Raw genomic sequence first — 24,942 nt, 5'->3', positions numbered from 1 at the left:
AGAAAATTGAAATTCGCTACATCACATTTGTTTTTCTGAGTCTTGAAGAAACTTCGAAATTACATCTCAAAAACTCAAAGAATTTCATTTACTTGGATTTTTGTGTTTTTAGTAGGATTTTAGTGTTTTAAATACAAATACAGCTCATATCATATCAAAATTATCAAAGTGGTTAACATAGTTTTCAAATATGAAAATTTGAAGGGAAACTGCAAAAAAGAAAAGAAAATAAATGTTGGTAAAAAATATATAACTGTGCTTTTCATTTTTATTCTTACCTTTCAGGTTCACAGTGATGATGTTATTATCGCCGACAAGGTATCCACAAGGCAGCAGTTCAGGCACTTCTAGGTTATGGGATCTAATTAAATCTCCTATACAGTAGCTGGCAATGCAGTCAGAGCTCAGACCAAGGCTAGTGGATGTATCAATTCGGAACACATATTCCTGAAATGGTATACACAAAAAAGGAAAGTCAAAACAGAGGTCCAACTCCTCTACAACAAATACAAAACTCATGGGGATGTGAAGATAGCTATCAAGAATTTTAGAAATGGGTAATATAAGAACAATTAATATCAAACAGCATAAAGAGAGAAAACTTTCCTTAATATTTGAAATGGAAGAGAGGAAAAGCAGATATCTCTATGCCATTAAAGCTAAGGGAAGCATCCAAAATGAAACACATTTGAAAATTAATATCAGGATATCTTGCACAACTTACCTTAAAGAGACGTCTAATTACACCATCTAAGACATCCCACTTGGTTTTTCCACTGACACCAATGGATCCTATCAAATATGCCTGAGACTTCTGATCCTAAGTATGAACAAAATTAAACAAGATAAAATCCAACTGTGTGTCTTTTTTTATTATGATATCTTCTACTAAAAAATATTAATATTAGTGGTGATTAACACTAAAATATATATTAAACCTATGGGTTTTATAATAACAGACATACACAGTGGATTATACAAAATACCCCAACAAACAAACAAACTAGCTAACAAAGTAACAGGATAGCAACAAAAACAAGAGAGAAAGAGATTAGATGAAGTGGTATGGTCAAGGAAAACTGATTCATGACCTGTTCAGTAGAAGGGAAAGGGCCAGGAGAGAACAAGTCTTCCGTTTTAATGCAGTGGGTGCATTCCTGAAGAGAAGCAACTTGGTAGGAGGGAAATAGTGATAGAGATGGAACAGAACTGTATCATGAGTCCTAGAGCCTCATCTTAATGTTTTTGTGATCTTATCTTTGTTAAGTCCAAAACTCAGTGTATTTTTTTATTTACGTTATCTCTAATATCCAGTCCAGTTTTGAAAAATAAGTTAGTCATGGTAGTATGGCATTCACATATTCACAACACAGGTCCCATTGTGAATGTATCAGAAAATTCAACATTTAGAAGAACTTGCCAGGGAATCCTACAGGACTCATTTTGTCAAGCAAAGAACTCCTTTATAATACAAACAAATGTCCCAAATTTATCGTTTTTGTAGGATGGGATTTTGAGGAATTTCTACATATATTAGAAAAGTAAGCAATTCAATTTATAGTCTAACTGAAGCCGTTTTTATGTTGACTGGAATGGTTACATGAGATAGTGATCATGACACCAGTATATATAATTAGACAGTTGATATATCACAATCCTGATTCTAGTCACCAACTTGCATAGTCCTTAAGAGGTGGAAAAATAACTGAGTCAGGTGTTAGAAGACATGGATTCCACAACACACAACATCTACCATGTAATTAAGAAATGTGATGTTAGTTCAAGTCACTTAGCTGGCTCAGAGCCTCAATTTCTTCATCTGCAACATTTAACTTTATAAGGGTAAATGATTATCAGCACTATTTAGATATAACCTGAAGCCAATATCTGTTACAGAAAAAGTTGAGAAATTCACAGCAAACCATTCTTATTTTGTAACAACTGTTATAGACTGAATGTTTGTGTTCCTCCCCCCAAATTCATATATTAAAGCCTCAACCCCCAATTGATGGTATTTGGAAATGGAGCCAGAAGGAGGCAATAAGAGCTAGATTAGGCCATGAGAGTGGGTCTCTCATCATGGGATTAGTGGCCTTCTAAGTAGGGGAAGTAGGAGACAGATCTCTTTCTCTCTCCCCAAGTACAAACACTGAGGAAAGTCCAAGTGAGGACACAGGAAGAAGGCAGTCATCTGCAACCCAAGGAGAGAGCCCTCACCAGGAACCAAATCAGCCAGCACCTTGATCTTGGACTTAATAACTGTGAGAAAATAAATTTCTGTTGTTTAAGCCACCCAATCCATAGTATTTTGTTATGGTAACCCAAGAAGACTAAGACAACTACTTTCCAATGTTCAAAAATATTATCTTTCAGAATTATTTTGAAAAAGAAAACTTGTTTTACAGCGTTATTGTAACTGAGTCAAAATGGACATGCATACAGTGCTTTTAAGCAGCTGCTTTCAAATCAGAGATCATTAGACTATCTAAGCTTCACTGAGACTATTACAGTCTTTTACATAAAGACCCACTTGGGAAATTCAGGCACAGATCTGCAGCTCAAGCAGAAAGTTTATGGCATTAGAATTCTTGGAATATATGCTCAGTGTAAAAATTCACAATTGCTAGCTCAGTTTTCAAACTTCAATTATCTTAAAATTCTAAAGTTTTTTTGTTTTTCTGTCTGATAAAACATTTTTGGATACTTATAAATTTGTAGTTTTGGCCACTGAACTACAATTTCAACTTGAAATAATAGTTTTAGTTTCAAGAAGAGGCTAGGGTCAGAATGGTATTGCCAATTTGAAGGCAATATTTGATTCCAGAAAAATTAGAATATTTGCCTTATCATCTAAGACCTTGCTTTAAAATGATACACACAAGTAGCGTCAATGGAATTTGTCATACTGAGTTCAATAAAATATATCTTTCCAGTGTCTAGAAGAGCCATATAACTTATAGTCTCTTCTTTGTACAAAGACCATCTTGGTAGCTCTAGCAACATGTTTCTATACATCATAAATATAACCTGTATTTAGTTAGACAAAATGTTAATGTCAAAGAAAGCAATGTGCTTTTTTGGTTTTAGAAATGAGGGTGGCTGACAACCAATATTGTTTTCAGTGAATGAACATGACATACTAAGACACATTTTTACCTATGGGATGATGTCATTTCTTTCGAGTCCCTAACTTTCATGCTTTTATAATAGATTAGGCCAATGCCAAGACAATCACTGCTGATAGTATATCTATGACAAATACTTATTTGATTCATGGTCATTCTCATCTTTTAGTAATAAAGAACTTAAGGTTAAAGAAATACCTTGGCTCGACCGTAGCCCTTGCTTATGGAGACTATAATTTTCACGCTGCGGCCATCTTTATGTCCGGTTGCATCACCAGCATCATCGAGCAAAATATCTACCAAATTTTCAAAGAAACACACACAAACACACACACATACAATAGAGTCACATTAGCTTGGATGTCTTTACTGTCATCGTTTTCTCCCTCATAGTTTTACATCTTTCGATGGGAATATTCAGATTTTCTGCCACCCATTCTAACCTAACTGGTTTGAAAAACCTCAGCTTCCAAGAAGATGAGTGACTGTGTTGGGTTAAAGTGTCCATCTAAGAATTTATTTCTGCTTCCAAAGATCTTCACCCAAGTGTTGGGCACCCATTGCATTTAGATGAGGAAATAAGGGGTTTCCTTTTTTCTATTATGCACAGGTCTGAGTAATACCTGAGTAATAGTTACCATTATAACTGTGACAAACTGAAAAGCAATCTGAGTTTTCTATCCAAGCGAAAACATCCAAGCTCATCACCCATGTAGTTATGAATGCAAAGGTGGTGAGACTGACTGGCAACTGAAACGATTTTCAAGCATTTGGCACATTCCCTGCTATATGACTACTCACCTCGTATCGATAATTTTAGGTAATGTCTTGAATTTCAACCACGGCATTATACTTCCCCGCAGAAATATATTAATTATTGCTTTCCTGTTCTCTTTATGCTTATAGCTTCAAAACCAAAATAATACTTCTAGTAATCAGCTAAGAGTTACAGAAGCATGATAAAGCTAGCTAACCTTTAACCCACCAACCTTAAAATGTGATTAAAGATTAATTTTCAAAATATATGAGATTAATGTCCAGTTTGGAGAATGATTAAGGCAAACTATGCCACATATATGTTTTCATTTGACAAGGATGCTATTATGTTTAATATGAAGATAGTTTTCTGGGGACAAAGAAAACTTGGTTACGTGTTGAAGAGTACATGTGCCAGGTGACAAGAGGACTCAACTGCTCAAAGTGTAAATTTAGAGAGCCAAGGACTGTGACTGTACCATTACAGAAGCAACAATTTCATCAAGTGCCTTCTGAAAATAAAATGCTTCTATTATAATAATAATATATATAATAATTAGGAATATGTAATTTTGCAAAGGAAGGAGTTTAAAAAATGCCATAACACCATAACAATCAAAAGCACATTTAGAGTTTAAGGAATATGGAGTTTTTTTGCTAGAAATTTTTAAATTGTCAGACAATCTCTCTTACTGAAATTTATTTATTTTTTTTACTAGACTAACATCCTCCCAGTCTCTCACCATTCTTCCTATCCAACTCAAACCTCTTCCTTAAGTGTCATTTTAATTCTCTTCTTGCTCCTTTTCTCAAAAGTTTAAAGTGGCTTATCGTTCACATCTAAATATCTTGTAATTCATGACCAAATTACCTCTTTAGTACTTTGCTCAATTATTCATAACTTCATAAATATTCAAAAATATTTATTTTTAGCTGACAGTTTATTAAGCATCACAGAAATCAGGAGCTGTGGATTTCCCTGCTGGCTGTGGTTAAGAATCTGCCTTCCAATGCAGGGCCGTGGGTTCGAGCTCTGGTCTGGGAAGATCCCACATGCTGCGGAGCAGCTAAGCCCGTGCGCCATAACTACTGAGTCTGCGCTCTAGAGCCCACCAGCCACAACTACTGAGCCCGCATGCTGGTACTACTGAAGCCCGTGTGCCTAGAGCCCGTGCCCCGCAACAGGAGAAGCCACCGCAACGAGAAGCCCACGCACCACAACAAAGGGTAGCGCCCACTCGCCACAACTAGAGAAAGCCCACACACAGCAACCAAGACCCAACACAGCCAAAAATAAATAAATAAATGTATTAAAAAAAAAGAAATCAGGAACTGTGTTGGGCACTGGGAGTGAATACCATGGTGAGAAGGAAGATGAATTCCCTGCTCTTTTGGAGTATACATTCTCAACAAGGTAATCTTTAATGTTTTAAGTGCTTTAGCAAAATGAATACAGTAGTTAAGAGTCAGGCACTGGAATCATCCAGATCTGGGCTCAAATATTAGCTCTATCACTTATTGGATGCATAATCTTGAAAAATTATCATGATCACTTTCCTAATTCTTGGGGCACAAAAGCACCAGCTTCGTAGGGTTATTGAGAACATAATAGAAAACACTTTTAAAGCACTTTATCCTCCGTGTTTAGTAAGTTTATCTGTTCTAACCATTACTCCTTTTCCCTGTGTGTTTATTCTAACTCCTTGTGTTCACAGTGGAAGGAGCACATCATGACTCACTCTGGGTGAGTGAGTCAATGCACACCCCCCCACCCACAGTACATTGACGGGATGATCGCCTGAACAAACAACTCTGAGTAAATACAAATAACAGCCAGTTTGAGATAAGGGTTCTCTGTGTTGTTTCATGGAAAATAAGTTAGAGTCCTCTGTCAACATTTTGAAAAAAGATTTGCCATTCTGGTTACAGTCAAGTGAAATTCTGACAAAAACTGAAGGTGTTTCAAACTTCTGTCTTCACTGGATGTATGGAACATGCACTATTATTTCAGGAACTGGACATTTGTCAATTAGCCTCTCTCCTGCCTACTTCTTTGTTTTAAAAAAAACCATGAACTCTAGAAACTTTTTCTATTAAAAAGCCTCAGCATAAAGGCACTTTTGATTTCCAATTTTGAACCCACTAAACAAGAGTGAAGGCAATGAAAACTTGACTTGAAAAGTATCCTAGTCAAGTGATGTCAAGTGATTTACATTTTTCTTGCTAGTTCAGACACAAGTATCGCTACTGAAAAATAGTTGAGGAAATAAAATAATATAGGACTAAAAATAAACCATGAAACGGGTAATTATAAAGCACATTTTTGAAAAAATAACACCTCTCCTCACCAAATTGCCCCAAATTCTGAATCACGGCCATCAGTTAGATGGACACAGAAAATGTAAATTTAATTTCTTTGATTTTATATTTATCTTTATGAGTCCTAGTCTTTCCTAGACATTCATTTTGGTTTCATTTTTATACAGCTGTTCTTCCTAAACTACCTTCAGCACTAAATTTGCCTCCTTCAGGCCTTATCATATTTCCATAGGCTAAACCAAAATCATGTAACAGGCAGTAAAATCCCACCATTAAGCCATCCTATAAGGTACCAGTCCTTTTCCCTCCTTAGAAGTGAAGCTCCAGGACGTAGGCAGGCACTGACTGCCACTAGGTGTGGCTCCTACCTCACCTCTCTCAGGTTCATCACCGGCAAGCCAGTGTATAGGATGTGACTCAGGACTCTCAGATTCTATACATTTAAAACTTTTGTTCTTTCTTTTTTCCCGCCTTTTGAAGAATGTGGATGATAACACTTCATAGACAACTTACACACTCAAGTTATTACCATATTTCTGTAGTTTTATTTTACCTAATGATTTATAAGCTCATTTAATTATGACATCTGTTTTTTCTTAGCTACCAATATTTCTTTTACTTGATGAGTATTCTCAAAATTCATTTTCCTTCCCCAGTCACTGCCAAATGGTATAAACGTTGTTTTCATGAACTTCAGGAAATTCCTACTTGCCTTTTAGTTTCTAGTTACCTTTTATAAGAAGAAAGCAACTATGCATTTGGGCCATTCATTTTACACCATGAAGGGCAGATGTAATTAGTAGAATTTTTAAAATTCTGACCTTTTAGAAGCAAGAGATATGATTCATTAAAATATCATCAATATCAGCTTGCTGTATTTCTTTTTTTTTCTTTTTCGTTTTCATCTTTATCTTCTTTTTCTATATTTTGGTGTAATTTAAGGCAAGCCATGAAGTTTCTCAATTCTATCATGGGATCTAAAATTGCCCAGGAACATGTATACATATTATTGGTTTCCAAGCGTCATCTAGTGGCTGTGCTTTGCAATCACTGCAGATCCTCATGTAAATCTTTCCTCAGCTAAGTCTTATATACATAGAATGATTCGATGCCATAGGAGCACTTATACTTTATAACTGAATAGTTCATCAGCTATTAAGACAACATTATGTCATATGATTCTATTTGCAATTGAATAAAACTGTACCCTTGTTCCATCATTAGTACCATTGAATACAATAATAGAATCCAGTGTGTTCTTTTTGTTTGTTGAAAATCTAATAGAGCTGCAGTCTGGGTGATGTAGTAGCATTATGTTCTCCCTGGGCCACATCATGCAGGATCATCTAGTCAAATTTAGGAACAGGTCCTGATACACTTGTATACGGGCTTCGTACACTTAAAACACTATCAAATTGCATGGGGTTCTGAGTATTATATTCATTAGTACTAACAATCATCACTGAGAATATTACTTTCTCATCCTATTTGTAACCCTGGAGGAAGTACTTCTCAAACACAAGTAACTGTTTTAAAAAATGATATGAAAACCATATCTCTATGTCTTTTTACTCTTTCACACAGAATGTTCTTTTAAAATGATAATGAAGGGGTTTCCCTGGTGGCACAGTGGTTGAGAGTCCGCCTGCCAATGCCGGGGACACCAGTTCGAGCCCTGGTCCGGGAGGATCCCACGTGCTGTGAACCAGCTGAGCCCGTGCACCACAGCTACTGAGCCCGTGTGCCACAACTACTGAGCCTGCGCTCTAGAGCCCGTGCTCTGCAACAAGAGAAGTCACCGCAATGAGAAGCCCGCGCACCGCAACGAAGAGTAGCCCCCGCTCTCCACAACTAGAGAAAACCCATGTGCAGCAACGAAGACCCAACGCAGCCAAAAATAAATAAATAAAAGAAATTAAAATGATAATGAAGTAAAATAAATTTATAAGAGGAAAAAGGACTATTTCTGAGAGCTAGGACGTTAACATTTTTAAGAGGGTATGGGTGAGAGCTGCAGCTTGGGTAAGGGTCTCCAAATTCGAGGTCTCCGGGCTTGTGAAGTCAGAGGCATGCTTTGATTCAGGCAGGTGTGTGCACAAAATCACCTGAGGTAACAGACTCCGTGATGTTCAAATTGTTCAGAGAGAGTCCTAAGGACTGGCGTGAGGATGAGGAGGAAGTGCTACTTGCGGACTCAGACGGGGGCCGAGCTGGCTTCGCAGCGTTCCCCGTTTCTGCCTTCAACCGGTCGTTTTCAGCCTTCAGTATTTCAATCTCATTCTGTTGTGAAGATGGAAAACATGAAAAACATAGAGCTAGCCTGATTGAGAAAAGGGTACCAACTCTTTTAACAGGGTCAATCGGTTCATGTATTAAATAAACCATGTGGTGACATACTAAATAAACAAACATAAATTATGAAAACAGGATTTCCTTCCAAAGAAGGAAAAGGAATCCCTTTCTCTGTCTCTCACATACACATATTCAGCTATTCACAAATACACACACTAACCAGTAGAATTTTTTATAATTTTTAAAAAATCTATCATATACTTGAGGAGTTTTCCAAATATGACATGGTCTTATGTGAATCAAGAATAACATAATTGAAGAGTTCATACCATTTCTCATTTTAAAAGTAAACATACACACTACTACATATATAAAAATAGATAACCAACAGGGACCTACTGTATAGCACAGGGAACTATACTCAATATTTTGTAATAACCTATATGGGAAAAGAGTCTGAAAAAGAATATCTTTTTATATCTATATCAATCTATATATGTATATATATATTCAGTTATATACATATAACTGAATCACTGTGCTGTACACCTGAAACTAACATGACATTGTAAATCAGCTATGCTTCAATAAAATAAAAAATTTAAAAAAACTTAAAAGAAAATTTTTAAATGAAAGTAATGTTAAAATCTCACAGAAAATAATACTGTTTGCAATACTCTGAATTCAGGGAGAGTTGAAAACCACAGTAAAACAAAAATAATATAAATAAGGTGATTTAAAATTACCACCTCAGGATCCTAACTAACGTCTGAAAAAGTTTTTGTTCCTTCAAAATGGGGCACTAAGCTCATAAAAACCACACAAGCCTATTGATGAATATATCCATTGGCAGATGAATCTGCTCAGCAATGAGCTTTTCCTATTTCAGTCAGCTTGTGATACCAAGTGATTACTGGTTGACCATAATAAAATGAAAACTTAGTCTGAGCACAGACTGATTCTGAATTTAGCCTTCAGATGCTTCCAAAAAATAGAAAAGCTTTACTTCTACAGATGGCATTCTATATCACACTTACTTTCATATTTAGAAAGCTTGTGTTATATTTCTGTTGATTCCTCATTACGTTTGTTTTTCAATAGAAAACAGGTAAAGTCAGATTTCAAAAGAATAGGAAAAAGTTACCATAAGGGTAAATCATGGAAAAGTGAAGAAGCAAGGGCTGTAGTAGTTTCTCTAAAACCTTAGCTCTAGTACAGTGCCTTCAATGGTCCTTGAGTGCAACTGGCCAGTTGGCACTTCCACTTCCAAACCTGGATTTGACAAAATTCTCCATCCAGTATTGAGAAATGAGGTGCAGAGACTGAATAAACAGAGTGCATTTCCAAAAAGGATTTAAACATGAGATTTGTTTTTATAATAACTAAGAGAAGAGAATAAGCAGCATTTTAAATCTCTCCTGTTTGTTCCCTGAAGGTGCTTTCGGACCGACCTGCATCCGGTTCATGGCTTCTCGGATCTGATCGAGATGATGAGCAGAGCTGAGGGCCTCCAGCCGAATATCCGTTAATTTTAATTCCTTTTCTCTGAGCTCACTCTTCAGCTGCAGAATTATCTCTGCCTCAGCCTCTGTGCATTCACAGATCCTGAAGAAAGAAACAAGCACAAAATCAGTGGTTGGGGAAGCCAGAGGATTATGAAAGGCAATGCTTCTTTTAAAAGCTGAACTGCAATATTATCCAGCAGGTACATAGATTATTTGCTGCTGGCAATACCTAGAGAAAAGGAAAAAGAGTTTTACAGACAGTAATACATTCACAGGTTCAAAACTGTAAATAGTAGCCATCTCTTTTAATCTTTTCTTCCTATTTTCTGAAGTTTAAAAACAATCTATCTTTACTGTATATAAAGTGATCCTCAAAATTCCCTTGTTGCTGATGTTTATGGAGCTGAAAAGTCATAATATTACTACATCTCATTCTACCATTTTTCAAGGGACTTGAGCCTCTATTTGCAACATGAAATTTGTTTAAAGCAAAGTTATTATGTCCTTAAAATGTTGATTTCTTGTTTTGTAAAATTTTGCAAAGAATAACCTTATTTGCCACAATACTATCTTCAGGTTACGATCAAATTCAATATAAATATTGTAGAAAATAAATCAGGGAGATTAGTTTTGGGTATTTAAATAATGGATGAGTGTTATATAATCCTCCTGGTAGGCTCAGCTGATTTAGGAGATCAGCTAATGAAACTGAATCACAGGTTTCAACCCAAATGAGCAGGCAACTTGGGGGCTGCCTGAAGGTAATATACATTATATCGTATTGTGGTTCTATAGACAGCTTTGTAGGAAGTATGTCAAAAGAATCTGTTTTATGTTAATGAAAATCTTTTCCACTTAAAATGTGAGGACTCATTGCTGGTCACAAAATGATAGTGCTATGTTCTTTCCTCTAAGTCAGGAAATTATACAGGGTGTACAAGGGTCTTAAATGGTTCTAATAGTGGCCCTGCTTTATATGAGTTCTGGGTGAGCCACTGTCTTGGGCACACAAGGAAATCTCATTTAAATAGTATATAGAACAAAGAGAATTATCAGAGCACATGTTTTACATTCTAAATGTTTCATTCTTTCTTGTAACATCAACTAGTGGGATACTATAAAAAAATTATGCTAGATTATCTAACACAATTAAAGAACAAAGGATTGAAGTTTGGCTTGAGGAAACCAAATTTTACTTCCAAAACAGGAGGACAGAGAAGGTAGTCATTGTTGAAATGCATGCGAGTGATTTTAGAAAAAGCAAGAGTGAACACTGCTTAGGTTAGAACCAGGATCTTTGCAGTTTTCATGCATCACACTCCATTTTACCGGGATCTATGCTTGTAGATCACAGGGCCATTTTGCCGTTTCTTTGGTGGCCAGACAAGGGGTAACCTGCATTTAATGCACAGTTAGACAGATACATGGACAAATGCAAGTGAAAAGAAGTGAAAATAATAACTTAGAAAAGGGGAGAATGAGATCAAGAACACTCAATTTCTAATGTATGGAAAGCAGAAGAGAAACAAATGCTGTCTGCTATTCTACAGAAGATCTGAAAATAATTGGTATAGAGATGGTGCTGCAGTTCCATTTAGAACACAGATCTAGGCTTGGCCTGAAGTTATCTTTAACAAATACTTCCGCAACCGGCAGAGGGAGCGACTTACGCTGAGGCAGACTGCGAGGGCTTCATGGAGGCTGACCCACAGTCACCCGCATTGTGGGGCAACTTGGGGGACGCTGGAAGGGACGAATCAGTAAGCTCTTCAATGTCCGAATGTGAGGATGGAGGCTTGGTGGACTTTTTCTTCCCAAAGGCTTGTTTGAATGAGCTTCTCAGCTGCAAGAAGGACAGAAATTACCTTCCTTGTCTATTTGCACTGGGGGCATCTTGCTTTGGGCCGTTAGTTTGCAGGTGCCATCCTAGCCACTGCCTGGGGTCAGTATGTATAAGCAAAGGATTAACAGCTGCAGCACAGTATCTCTAAAAAAAAAAGATACCGTGTTTTGTGTTTTTGTTTTATTCTTGTATTAATCCAGCGCAGCGCAAACATGGAAGGCTTTTAAACAGTGCAGGGTCAAGGGCATGGCTGTCAGAGCACTCATTTAAAACGAAGTACCTTGAAGGGATCTCCGTTCAGAAGGCTCCTCTCTTCAAGGCAATTTGTTTTAAATGGCTGCTTTAGCGCTACAATCAAGTCAGGGCCTGCTGACAATATAAACTTAAAAAGCAAAATGAAATCAAATTCACCTAACACTTCATTAATTGTGAGTTTCTATTCAAATTTTCAGTTCCCGGACTATGAGAAACCAGAGTTGGTATGGCCTACAGCGCTATTCAGAAAGTAGTTTTACTTCTCTTTAAAACTGGAGATTAAAATGAAAAGACACAAAGAAAAGACATACAAGGTAACCTGTTTTTAAAAGGTATAAAAGCCTCCTGCCAAAATGAATAGCATTCATGCCAAGGGTGGGTATTTTTATAGATGCATGCCAAATTGTCCATGGTTTATATTCACCTCACTTCCTCTAGAGTTCACCTTGCAGAAACATGAAAGAGTGTGGAATTACAAATCAAGGGAATGAAGGCTGATCAGTACTTTAAAATATTACCTACATAAACATTTTTTTAAAACAGAAAAGATATTTCTCTCATTCTTTACAGAAAGGACTCCAGTAAAATCCTCTGCTAGTTATATTTTGGATTTCATCAAGAGTTCTACTTATTTAACATCTACTTTTCTTGCATGGCATTAAAAGAAATCCTTTACTTCATTGTTTTTAAACATTTTGCAGTGATAGCATCTTCCCCTCAGTTTTTTCAGCAATTACTTAATATCATAAATTCTATCTCTAGCAAACTTAAGGGACAGTTCTGTTAAAGTACATTTTTATATTTATCCTATGTTCTTTTGGTAGAAATACATATAGTTGATTTCTTATACAGTGACACTTCATTCACGCTATAAACCCTGTTGATGCAAGGGGTGGAGAGGCTTTCAAGGTCTCTTCTTTCCCTTTTACTTTTTTTATTCCATTTTTTCTCCACTTCCACCATCCACCAGCACCACCACCATCAGCATCACCATCATCTTTTTCTTCTTCTTCATCTCTACCTCCACAGTAAGCCCCTGCTCGGAGCCATTTATTTACACATGTTACCCTATTTTTCTTTACAGTATCTCTATAAAGTCAGTATTAATTATCCAATTTTTCCAGATGAGAAAATTTAGGCTCCCCAAAAAGGTGAGGTCACTTGCCTAAGATCCAAATAGTAAGTGTCAAAGTTGGAATTCAAATCCAAGTTAAGTTAGTGCCAACTCCAAAACATTTGCTCTTCAGCACCATGCTGCCCTAATCTTGGTGATGAGTGTAGCCTTTGAGGTGTCAGTCACTTGAATGAGACACTGTAAACTGCTGTGGATCTCTAAAGCCCAAAAGGAAAAAGCCTGACTCACTGCGTAGTAATAAGCTTCTGAATTAGATGAATGCTAATGGCTTACCCAGTTTTTCTTTTTCTTCTTCTTGGAGTCAGCATCGTTACCACTGCCAATGCTGGAATGGCTCGTGGCACTGTTGATACTAGAAACGCTTTCGGAGGAATGCTGTCTTCTGATGCGGAGATCTAGCCACAGATAGACAGTATCATGTTTACTCATAAAAACTTGCAATCTGAACAAACAAGACTTTTAGGCTTTCTGAGAGGAAGTCCTCTAATAAATGTCAACATGGCTTTGTACAGATTATTTCAATGCAGTTTTGGTTTTATAAGCTTAATAAAGTACAACCATATTTGCTTTAATTAACTGGGTTATCCGTATTAAGATTCAATGGGAATCTCAAGTAAGTCTGTAGCACTGGTGTTTTAATGAATTCTGAGTTTTGTCCCAAAATGAAATGCTATGCTAGTGATTTTTACTGAATACCTGGATCAAACAGCACTTCCAAAATGATTTATTCCAAATGATTTGTTCCATGGAGTAAAAGGAAACTCTTAATAGCATGATAATTAATTGTGTGTTTTTAATATTTGTCCTTTGAATAAAGCTACCGAAGCCAAATATATTAACTTTCCATTTCATGGAATCATACCTTGTTAGAGCCAAAACAAACCCTGCAAGTCATCTAAGCACTTCATACCACAGATGGAGCAGCTGAAGCGCAAAGAAGTTAGGTAACTTGACCAAGGTCAAAGAGCGAATGGGGCGAAGGTCCTCAAGAGAGAATGTGGGTAGACTGCATTTGTGAATTAAACAGAAATCATACTTAAGACAGTGTAATTCTTCCATCATACCCCTAACCCCTGGCCATGACTTGGAAGAGTAATAGTAGTAACAATAATAACAGGTAATAATAAAGCTAGCTTTTACTACTCTGCTCTGGGAGTACGTAATTTTAAAGCAAACCACTGAAATGAGTGTAATTATTAAATTTTCCCTGTGGTCACGTAGCTGAAAAACAGTGGAGCCAACTTGAGACTTAGAAGTATCCTACTGTCTATTGTACTAATTGCCAGGTGATATCACCTCTATATACTCCTAAAAAGCATGGAGTGCTTCTCTAGATAATACGATATTTTGAAGAGGATACCATTTGATACTAAATCACTTTTTTTTTTTTTTTTTTGCGCGGTACGCGGGCTTCTCACTGTTGTGGCCTCTCCTGTTGCGGAGCACAGGTTCCGGACGTGCAGGCTCAGCGGCCATGGCTCACGGGCCCAGCCGCTCTGCGGCATGTGGGATCTTCCCGGACCGGGGCACGAACCCGTGTCCCCTGCATCGGCAGGCGGACTCTCAACCACTGCGCCACCAGGGAAGCCCCCTAAATCACTTTTTGAACATACTCACTTACTCCATACAATCAGCTTATAAGATTTATTTATAGTCATTAAAATTAAAATTGAAATGATTTCTGCTCACAGTGAACTTAAGTGTTAGTGGAGACACTAATAATTCATAAAATTATTTTAAGGTCAAATATGCTTTTAGGCCATTTCTATTGTCATATATAATTGGTATCAATGCATATTATCTAAGCAAAAAAAAATCTCAGTGGAACTTAAAAGATGTCAGAAATTATTATATAGCTTTCAAAAAGTTCCCATAGAAATAATAGTATATAATCAAAGCTTTGCAGTTGACTAATTTAACAGTAAAATGGCTGATGGCAATGGAACTGTAACTGGTTACTTTCAAAACATACAATGAGTAAGTATATGTGTGGGTGTATAATATGCATATACATATCTCCATCCTTAATCTCATGTACATACATAACAATAAGTACTTTAATTTTTCCATTAAGAGAATAACCATGTTGAAAAATTTTACAGGAGGGTAAAAACAGAGCTGTTTTTAAGAATCCCTAGAGTTTGGTCCAAAAGTATTTTTTTTTTAATGATGAGAACATTTACTGTTTTTGCATGTCCAAAACATTACCAGTACCAAAACCTAAATCAAGGTATTTATGTGTGTTGTTTTGATTTAACAATAAAGGAGCACAGTATCCCTTAATCAACTAATATGGAAATAATATGAATAAGCAATAAAAGAACATGTGTAGGTATCTGTGTTTTAAATTTCTGCTACAGTTGGCTATAAGCTTTTCTGAACAAGATTAGTATTTTCTATTTTTCCCTTCATAACTGACTTTTACAAATAAAACAGATGTATTAAGCATTAAAGTATTCCAGAGTTTTTATTATATCCAGAATTAATAAATTATATTTGACTTCAAGTAATCCCAAATTTTAAAAAGATAGGTAAATTCTTGTTAACCGTAGGTCAAAAGTAGTCCTTGGAGGTATTCGTTATGTTCAATTATGACCGCATTTCCAATAAAGATTGGCAAGAGCATAATTTCCATAATACCATGGAATGAAGGGAATGCACTTTACTTTTCTCTGGCAATTCTTTTCTAGTGTTTGTAAGTATTTGACTGAGTACATGTGGCATTGCAGAGCTCAGTAAAGAATGGGTGACCAAATGAATATCAACAATTTGAATGAATGGAGAAGCTTATTTTAAAAATATCTATTTCAGTTATATGTTTATTCATTCATTCATTTTCCACTTCCCACCTTCTGTACCGTCACTGTTCTAGTTCAAGCCACCAACATCACCTACCTGCTCTAAGAAAGAACAGCTGTCCAACTCACCTTCAAACCATTCTACAAACCAGAGTTAGAGAAATCTTTTTAAAGAAAAACCTCACCATCACTCCCTTACCTGAGACTTCCCAATGATTTCCATTTTAATAAGAATAGAAAACATTTCAACTCTTGCGCAGACTCAGGGGCCATGGCTCACGGGCCTAGCCGCTCCACGGCATGTGGGATCTTCCCGGACCGGGGCACGAACCCATGTCCCCTGCATCGGCAGGCGGACTCTCAACCACTGTGCCACCAGGTAAGCCCTCAACTCTTAAATATGGCCCAAATGTTCCTCAGTAATCTGGTCAGTACTTATCTCTCCAACCTGGTTCTACTTACTTTACCTTTGGTCATTATCTTCCTTGTATCAGTTCCATAAAGGCACTAATCTCTTTTCTGTCTCAAGACCCTCCTGGAATGCTCTTCTCTAAATATTTACAATATGCCTTGATATGAGTTTTACTACTACAGAAACACAATCTGGATATTCTATATACATTCAACCCTTTATAACTATTTGTTTTTGTTAGCTTTAAATCTTATAAAATTATTTTTTAATCTTTCTTAGCCAAGTTGAATATTAACTGTTATCGTTTTGTTCATTTTAGGTATCCCTCCCACATTTCTGAGCAAAGGAATTCCTATTTTTCAATTCCAGTAGATATATCAAGCTACCTGTTGCCTGAGATAAAAGGAATCTTTCCAGAAAGTTTTACTTCAGTGACTTGTACTGTGGTAAAGAAAGGATTAAGCCTTTTTAAATCCCTTCTGGACCTATTTACTGACATGAAGATTTAGAACATAAGCTGCTTTATTATAGCTCTAAGATAAGCTTTAAATATGCAGTAATTTTCCATGCAGCATATACATTAACTCCCCCACATGGAAAGTTGCTAAATTCTTAACAGAAGTAGCCCCTAGAGAACTAGTTTGTCCTTCAATTTAAGTATATCTCACTTTATATAACTGTTTTCCTATAAGTTAAATTTCAAGTTTTAAAAAATTGTATTAGTCCTTTCTATAAAATTTGAATAAACCCCTTTTATGTGCAAGCCATCATTACGGCCAGGATTAAGGATTAAGAAAACAGACCACCCTGCCATCGACCAGGAAAGGCAGACCATAAACAAATTAAGGCACCAAAGTGTCTTAATGCAAATTTTGATGAGGGAAGTACAGTTATTTCCAGAAACACATCATAGAGGGACCTCATATAGCTTAGGCACAAGCAGGCATGTTTAGGCTAACTCTTGCAAGATCTCAAAAAGTTTTTATGCTGAACAAACAGGGTAGAAAGTTCCAAGTAGAATAAAGAGAATATATAAAGAACTTTTGAAGAACTGAAAGAAGTTCTGGATAGCTGAAATATGAAATACACAACACGACAAAATAGCAAGACACAAGGTCTAGAACAGTGTCTAGCACATAAATGGTAATATCAATAAGTACTTGTTGAATGAACGAAGCTGGCCAAGAGAGATTATGTCATGTTAAGGAGTTAGTATTTCAACCAAAGGCAATGGGATACCTTTTAAATATATATTGTTACACAACTGCTCTGGTCTCAGTGTGAAGAATGGCATAAGGAGGTGAAAGATGAAGAGCAGGAAGGCTCCTTGAGACTTAGGAGTTTGTGGTCATAGTTCAGGGGAGATATGAGGCATGGTGATAGCAGGATCAGAGAAAAGGGAACAAGATATATTTAATGGATGGAATCAGTAGAACTTAGTGATTTACTGTGTACGAAGAGGAGGATTTCTGGCCACGTGGAAGGATGGTGATGCTGTTTACTGAGAAAGGAACACTGAAGGCAAAGCAGGTCTGAGAAGGAAGAAGACAAGTTCAAATTTGGGGATGTTGACTTTCAGGTGACAAACAGACATCCGAAGATAACCTAATGGAGTTTTCTCTTTGGCAGCTGGATATACAGATCTGTAACTCAAGAGATGAGCCTGCCCTGGAGAGATGTATTTGACAGTTATCAACACAAATAATAATTATAGGTAGAGTACTAGATGAGCTCGTACAAAATTTTAGATAGGATGAAGAGAATCATAATGTATAAAATCATAATGGAAGACAGTTTAGGACTGCATTCTAAGAAACATCAACATTTAACAAATGCATACAAACGAGTGAATCTACAAGAGAAACTGAAAGAAATTTCAAAGGAGCAGAAGAAAAACTAAGAATGTGGATGTCATGAGCATTAGAAGAAGTGAATATTTCAAGTAGGATGCAGTGGACATCAGCATCAAATGCTATTTGCACAACAAATACAATAAGAATTTTAAACTTTGTACTGGATTTAGAGTCATCTAAGTCATTATTGATGCTGGAGAGAACAGTTTTGCTGGAGTAGTGGAAAGAGAAACCACACTCCCATGGTCTGAAGTGTAACTGGCTGTTGAAGACATTGAATGATTCCATCAAGCTTTCCCAAAATTCATCTGGAAAGGCAAAGAGAGATGACAGAGCACTCAGGATTTAGGAAAACATTTTTCAGCTGGTCAAGAGTTGAGCATATTGAATGCTACTGAAAAGAGTCAGAATAGGAATAAGTACAACCTATGCAAAGAAAATAATGACATGACATTATCACAGAGTATTTCTTCAGTGACAATTTAAGGAGTAGGGTGGTGGCAGAGAAGATTATTTTATCATTGCTTCCAATTACTGAAGCACAGTAATAATTAAAAATACACCAATGTTTAGTCCATTTTCTTACTGTTTTTTAAGTTCTCTACAGAAAATGTACCTTTTTATTGCCCCCACCCAGGACAAGTTGCTCCCAGTATCCACTACTTCACCATATTGATTATTGTATTTTTACATACAGATCTAGATTTCCATACTCCTTCCCAGGTCTGTTTTGCTTGAAGGCAGATATGAATACATTAACCAACCTCCTCAGAGAAAAGTGTTGGACTATAGAAGCAATTTCCTTAAGGTCAGTTTGATACTGAAGCCTCCTGTTCTTAAATTCTGAGATTCTGACTGCATTAGTAGCAACTTATGCTGATATATTATAAAAGGCAGTGCGACTGAGTAAAAGCAGCTTTGCTCTAATTAATGAATAAAAATAGATTCCTAGCAGATTGGATGAAAAATGGCAAGATTTCTAAACATACCTTTGGGAGGGTGGTCTGGACCATTGAGCGCTCCCTGAATGGCTGCCTGGGCAGCAGAGTTCTGGGCCTTCAGCATTTCAATGGTTTCTCTTAGTTCGATCAGTTCAGACTCCTGTGAAACAAACAGAATTTAGGAGCTTTAAAAGTAAAAGATTCTTATTCATAGCTCACTATCAAATGAGTTTGATTTTATGTAGTGCTAATGTCCTGGTAGATTTAGATGCGTGGCTGACCTTTCAAGTTGTGTCTTACAACCTCTTACTTGTAAATGTAAGAAGGTAAATGCAATAGAGAATTAAAAAATAATGTCTTAGTTATTCTCTTATACATGTGGTCTGAACAGTCTTTATTTCTTTAAAAGGGTGGTACCCAGAGCTGACCAGTACCATAAAAAGCAAGATATCACACTGCTTATTTCAGATACCAAACTTATTAATACTACCCATGATTATATTACATAGATAAATACTATTATTGCATTGGTACATCATATTGCATTTACTGTTAACTGGAAACCCTGAGTTTTTGTCAAATGAGTGATTTTAGATTTTCTCATTTATTTTGCCCTTAGGAAATAGATTCTTTACATTCAAGAACAAAACCTAGAATTAATTCCTAACTCACTCCTATTAAATGCCATATGTCATCTTAGATTCTGGCACTGTTCATCCAACAAAATTCCTACTATGAAGATCTAGTTTCACCAAGCCAAAGCAATACAGGAATTTAAAAAAAGTGAATAGAAATATATGTAATGTATAGTCCTTAAAATAGTTAAATTATTTAAAAAGTTTACAAATCAAATTTTTATAAAACACCTATTTTCTTACTGAATTAAGGGTAATTTTAAGCTATGTCTCAACGAAAATCCATGTATAAATTTGATCTCCCATAGTCATTTAAATGAATATCTTTATCAGAAATAAAGGACTCACTATTAGGAAGATAAGATAACAGCACCAACACAACAACAAGGAACTGGAGTGCTGTTTCAGCAGAAGCAATATTTCCATCAGGAGCACAAATACAAGGAGTATCCTTCTTGGCAGTGATAGCAAGCCTAAAAATTAGAATTTTTGTCAGCCTCTAGGGGGGGAGAATTCCTCCATAACGTGTTTGTCATTCATCATTTTCTCCATTTTCTTTCTTCGGCAGAAAGCCAAAGAATCAGGCTTGGGTTCTTCACTCCATGGTAAGCAGTTTATCCCTACTTAATGTCTCCCAGTATATATGAAAAAAGGCAGGACCATGACAACTACCTCTGCGGGAAACTGCTTCATACATGAGAATGTCCAATGACTATTCCAGCCTTAGACACTTTTTTAAAAAAAAGATAGGTGGTGCTAACTGAAACGATATCCAAGTTTGGAATAGCTCCTTGGCATCTCACATATCTATCTTCTCTGAGTATCTGGCATATTCCTGATAGAAGACAGTTAGGTATTTTTAAAAAACAAACCCTCTTACAGACTTTTAATAGCTTATAAGTCAAAGAATCTCATAATAGAAAATCAATAGCGACCTCCTGGATTCATAGATGGATCTTCAGATACTTAAGTACAATTTCATTGGCATTTATTTATCATAAAGGAAAAAGAACAGGTTTGTGAAAACTGCCAATACCATGACAAATTCAATCCATCATAATTTCTCAGTCCCTCTGAGTTTTATCTATATTCTGTCACTTGTCCAACTAGTAATAGATAATTGTACCAAAATTGAATCTATTTCCCACTTAAAATAAATCTCCAAAGTATGAAATATTTATTGGAAATCCATTCTGCTTTTACCAGGAATTTATTCACAAAAGAATACCTATAGTGCATACTTAGTGAATCACATAATTTAAATAGTTAATTTTATAACATATAGACTAAGATGAATGTTAAATTTTAAATAAAGTCAGATTTTCGTCCTTGAATTTAAAATTAACAGTGCTTGTACTTTGGATTAAAAATCTGCTAAAACATTTGGCTTTAGGTTTAAAGAGGAAAAATGATATTGAAATCTCATACAAATGTCTAAAAACTTAGCTTAATTTTATGGGTTGGCTGACTTATTTTACTGTCAAAATTCTACCCTTTTCTAGAGAAATCTCTTCTAAAAACTATTTTTTTTTAATTAGAAGTAAAATGTTCAGGTAATATTGATTTTTCAGAAAACTGTGTTTAATGAAATAGAAGAATGATCACTTTCTAAAATTTTAAGTATATTTTTAACAACAACAGATATTAGCAGGGTAGTTGTTACTCAATGTGGCACAATAAGCCCAAAAGAAGAATAACTAAGTAAGAAATATATTTGATATATAATGTGGGGAAAAAAATAAATGAAATAATTAGTTTAGCCAAATTCAGATTAGCAGTTCTTTTAGAGAACTTTGTAAGTATAAATTGTCTTTCATTAAAAAGATAGTTAAGAGAAGCAACAAGAACTAAAATCCTGTAGCCTGTGAAACAAAAACCACATTCACAAGAAGATAGACAAGATGAAAAGGCAGAGGGCTATGTACCAGTTGAAGGAACAAGATAAAACCATAGAAAAACAACTAAATGAAGTGGAGATAGGCAACCTTCCAGAAAAAGAATTCAGAATAATGATAGTGAAGATGATCCAGGACCTCGGAGAAAGAATGGAAGCAAAGACTGAGAAGATGCAAGAAATGTTTAACAAAGACCTAGAAGAATTAAAGAACAAACAGAGATGAATAATACAATAACTGAAATGAAAAATACACTAGAAGTAATCAATAGCAGAATAACTGAGGCAGAAGAACGGATAAGTGACCTGGAAGACAGAATGGTGGAATTCACTGCCGCGGAACAAAATAAAGAAAAAAGAATGAAAAGAACTGAAGACAGCCTAAGAGACCTCTGGGACAACATTAAATGCAACAATATTCACATTATATTCGCATTATAGAGGTCCCAGAAGGAGAAGAGAGAGAGAAAGGACCCGAGAAAATATCTGAAGAGTTTCTAGTTGAAAACTTCCCTAACAGGGTAAAGGAAATAGCCACCCAAGTCCAGGAAGCACAGCGAGTCCCATACAGGATAAACCTAAGGAGAAACATGCCGAGACACACAGTAATCAAATTGGCAAAAATTAAAGACAAAGAAAATTATTGAAAGCAGCAAGGGAAAAACGACAAATAACATACAAGGGAACTCCCATAAGGTTACAGCTGATTTCTCAGCAGAAACTCTACAAGCCAGAAGGGAGTGGCATGATACACTTAAAGTGATGAAAGGGAAGAACCTACAACCAAGATTACTCTAGCCGGCAAGGATCTCATTCAGATTCGGTGGAGGAATCAAAAGGTTTACAGACAAGCAAAAGCTAAGAGAATTCAGCACCACCCAAGCAGCCCTATAACAAATGCTAAAGGAACTTCTCTAAGTAGGAAACACAAGAGAAAAAAAGGATCTACAAAACTAAACCCAAAACGATTAAGAAAATGGTAATAGGAACATACATATAGATAATTATCTTAAATGTGAATGGATTAAATGCTCCAACCAAAAGATACAGGCTTGCTGAATGGATACAAAAATAAGACCCATATATGTGCTGTCTACAAGAGACCCACTTCAGACCTAGGGACACATACAGACTGAAAGTGAGGGGATGGAAAAAGATATTCCATGCAAATGGAAATCAAAAGAAAGCTGGAGTAGCAATACTCCTATCAGATAAAATAGACTTTAAAACAAAGAATGTTACAAGAGACAAGGAAGGACACTACATAATGATCAAGGGATCAATCCAAGAAGAAGATGTAACAATTATAAATATATATGCACCCAACATAGGAGCACCTCAATATATAAGGCAACTGCTAACAGCAGTTAAAGAGGAAATCAACAGTAACACAGTGAGACTGGGGGACTTTAACAACTCACTTACACCAATGGACAGATCATCCAAAATGAAAATAAATAAGGAAACAGAAGCTTTAAATGATGGAACAGACCAGATAGATTTAATTGATATTTATAGGACATTCCACCCAAGAACAGCAGATTACACTTTCTTCTCAAGTGCGCATGGAACATTCTCCCGGATAGATCACATCTTGGGTCAAAAATCAAGCCTCAGTAAATTTAAGAAAATTGAAATTATATCAAGCATCTTTTCTGACCACAACACTATGAGATTAGAAATGAATTACAGGGAAAAAAGCGTAAAAAAACACAAACACATGGAGGCTAAACAATATGTTACTATTAATAACCAAGAGATCACTGAAGAAATCGAAATCAAAAAATACCTAGAGACAAATGACAATGAAGACACGATGATCCAAAACCTATGGGATGTGACAAAAGCAGTTCTAAGAGGGAAGTTTATAGCTATACAAGCCTACCTCAAGAAACAAGAAAAATCTCAAGTAAACAATCTAACCTTACACCTAAAGGAACTAGAGAAAGAAGAGCAAACAAAACCCAAAGTTAGCAGAAGGAACGAAATCATAAAGATCAGAGCAGAAATAAATGAAATAGAAGCAGAGAAAACAATAGCAAAGATCAATAAAACTCAAAGCTGGTTCTTTGAGAAGATAAACAATACTAATAATCCATTAGCCAGACTCATCAAGAAAAAGAGGGAGTGGACTCAAATCAATAAAATTACAAGTGAAAAAGAAGTTACAACACACCGCAGAAACACAAAGCATCCTAAGAGAACACTACAACAACTCTATGTCAATAAAATGGAGAATCTGGAAGAAATGGACAAATTCTTAGAGAGGTATAACCTTCCAAGACTGAACCAGGAAGAAATAGAAACTATGAACAGCCCAATAACAAATAATGAAATTGAAACTGTGATTAAAAATCTTCCAACAAACAAAAGTCCAGGACCAGATGGCTTCACAGGTGAATTCTATCAAACATTTAGAAAAGAGCTAACACCCATCCTTCTCAAACTCTTCCAAAATACTGTGGAGGAAGGAACAATCCCAAATTCATTCTATGAGGCCACCATCACCCTGATATGAAAACCAGACAAAGATACTACAAAAAAAGAAAATTATATACCAATATCACTCATGAATATAGATGCAAAAATCCTCAACAAAATATTAGCAAACAGAATCCAACAACACATTAAAAGGCTCATACACCATGATCAAGTGGGATTTATCCCAGGGATGCAAGGATTCTTCAATATATGCAAACCAATCAATGTGATACACCATGTTAACAAATTGAAAAATAAAAACCATATGATCATCTCAATAGATGCAGAAAAGGCTTTTGACAAAATTCAACACCCATTTATGATAAAAACTCTCCAGAAAGTGGGCATGGAGGGAACCTACCTCAACATAGTAAAGGCCATATTCGACAAACCCACAGCAAACATCATTCTCAATGGTGAAAAACTGAAAGCATTTCCTCTAAGATCAGGAATAACACAACGATGTCCACTCTCACCACTATTATTCAACATAGTTTTGGAAGTCCTAGCCACAGCAATCAGAGAAGAAAAAGAAATAACAGGAATACAAATTGGAAAAGAAGAAGTAAAACTGTCACTGTTTGCAGATGACATGATACTATACATAGAGAATCCTAAAGATGCCACCAGAAAACTACTAGAGCTAATCAATGAATTTGGTAAAGTTGCAGGATACAAAATTAATGCACAGAAATCTC

General features: G+C 36.0%; 1 protein-coding gene across 13 annotated transcripts in view; it reads right to left on the bottom strand.

Moving 5' to 3' along the window:
- NAV3 (neuron navigator 3) overlaps positions 1-24,942 on the bottom strand; it is a 944,477-nt gene that overhangs the window by 21,933 nt on the left and 897,602 nt on the right. For 11 of the 13 annotated variants that reach the window (XM_067697415.1, XM_067697414.1, XM_067697416.1 and 8 more), the window contains 9 exons: positions 19,283-19,394; positions 13,504-13,625; positions 12,520-12,540; positions 11,668-11,840; positions 9,944-10,097; positions 8,306-8,480; positions 3,324-3,421; positions 725-820; positions 279-447 (listed from right to left, as the gene is read on the bottom strand). In XM_067697415.1, coding sequence (XP_067553516.1) covers positions 279-447; positions 725-820; positions 3,324-3,421; positions 8,306-8,480; positions 9,944-10,097; positions 11,668-11,840; positions 12,520-12,540; positions 13,504-13,625; positions 19,283-19,394 — 1,120 coding nt within the window. The remainder of the gene's footprint in view (positions 1-278; positions 448-724; positions 821-3,323; positions 3,422-8,305; positions 8,481-9,943; positions 10,098-11,667; positions 11,841-12,519; positions 12,541-13,503; positions 13,626-19,282; positions 19,395-24,942) is intronic. The other 2 variants (XM_067697411.1, XM_067697413.1) reach the window with 1 other exon arrangement.

Source organism: Pseudorca crassidens, chromosome 11 (genome assembly GCF_039906515.1).
Source record: "Pseudorca crassidens isolate mPseCra1 chromosome 11, mPseCra1.hap1, whole genome shotgun sequence".
Lineage (NCBI taxonomy): Eukaryota > Metazoa > Chordata > Mammalia > Artiodactyla > Delphinidae > Pseudorca > Pseudorca crassidens.
This window is presented reverse-complemented; position numbering and strand designations above follow the sequence as displayed.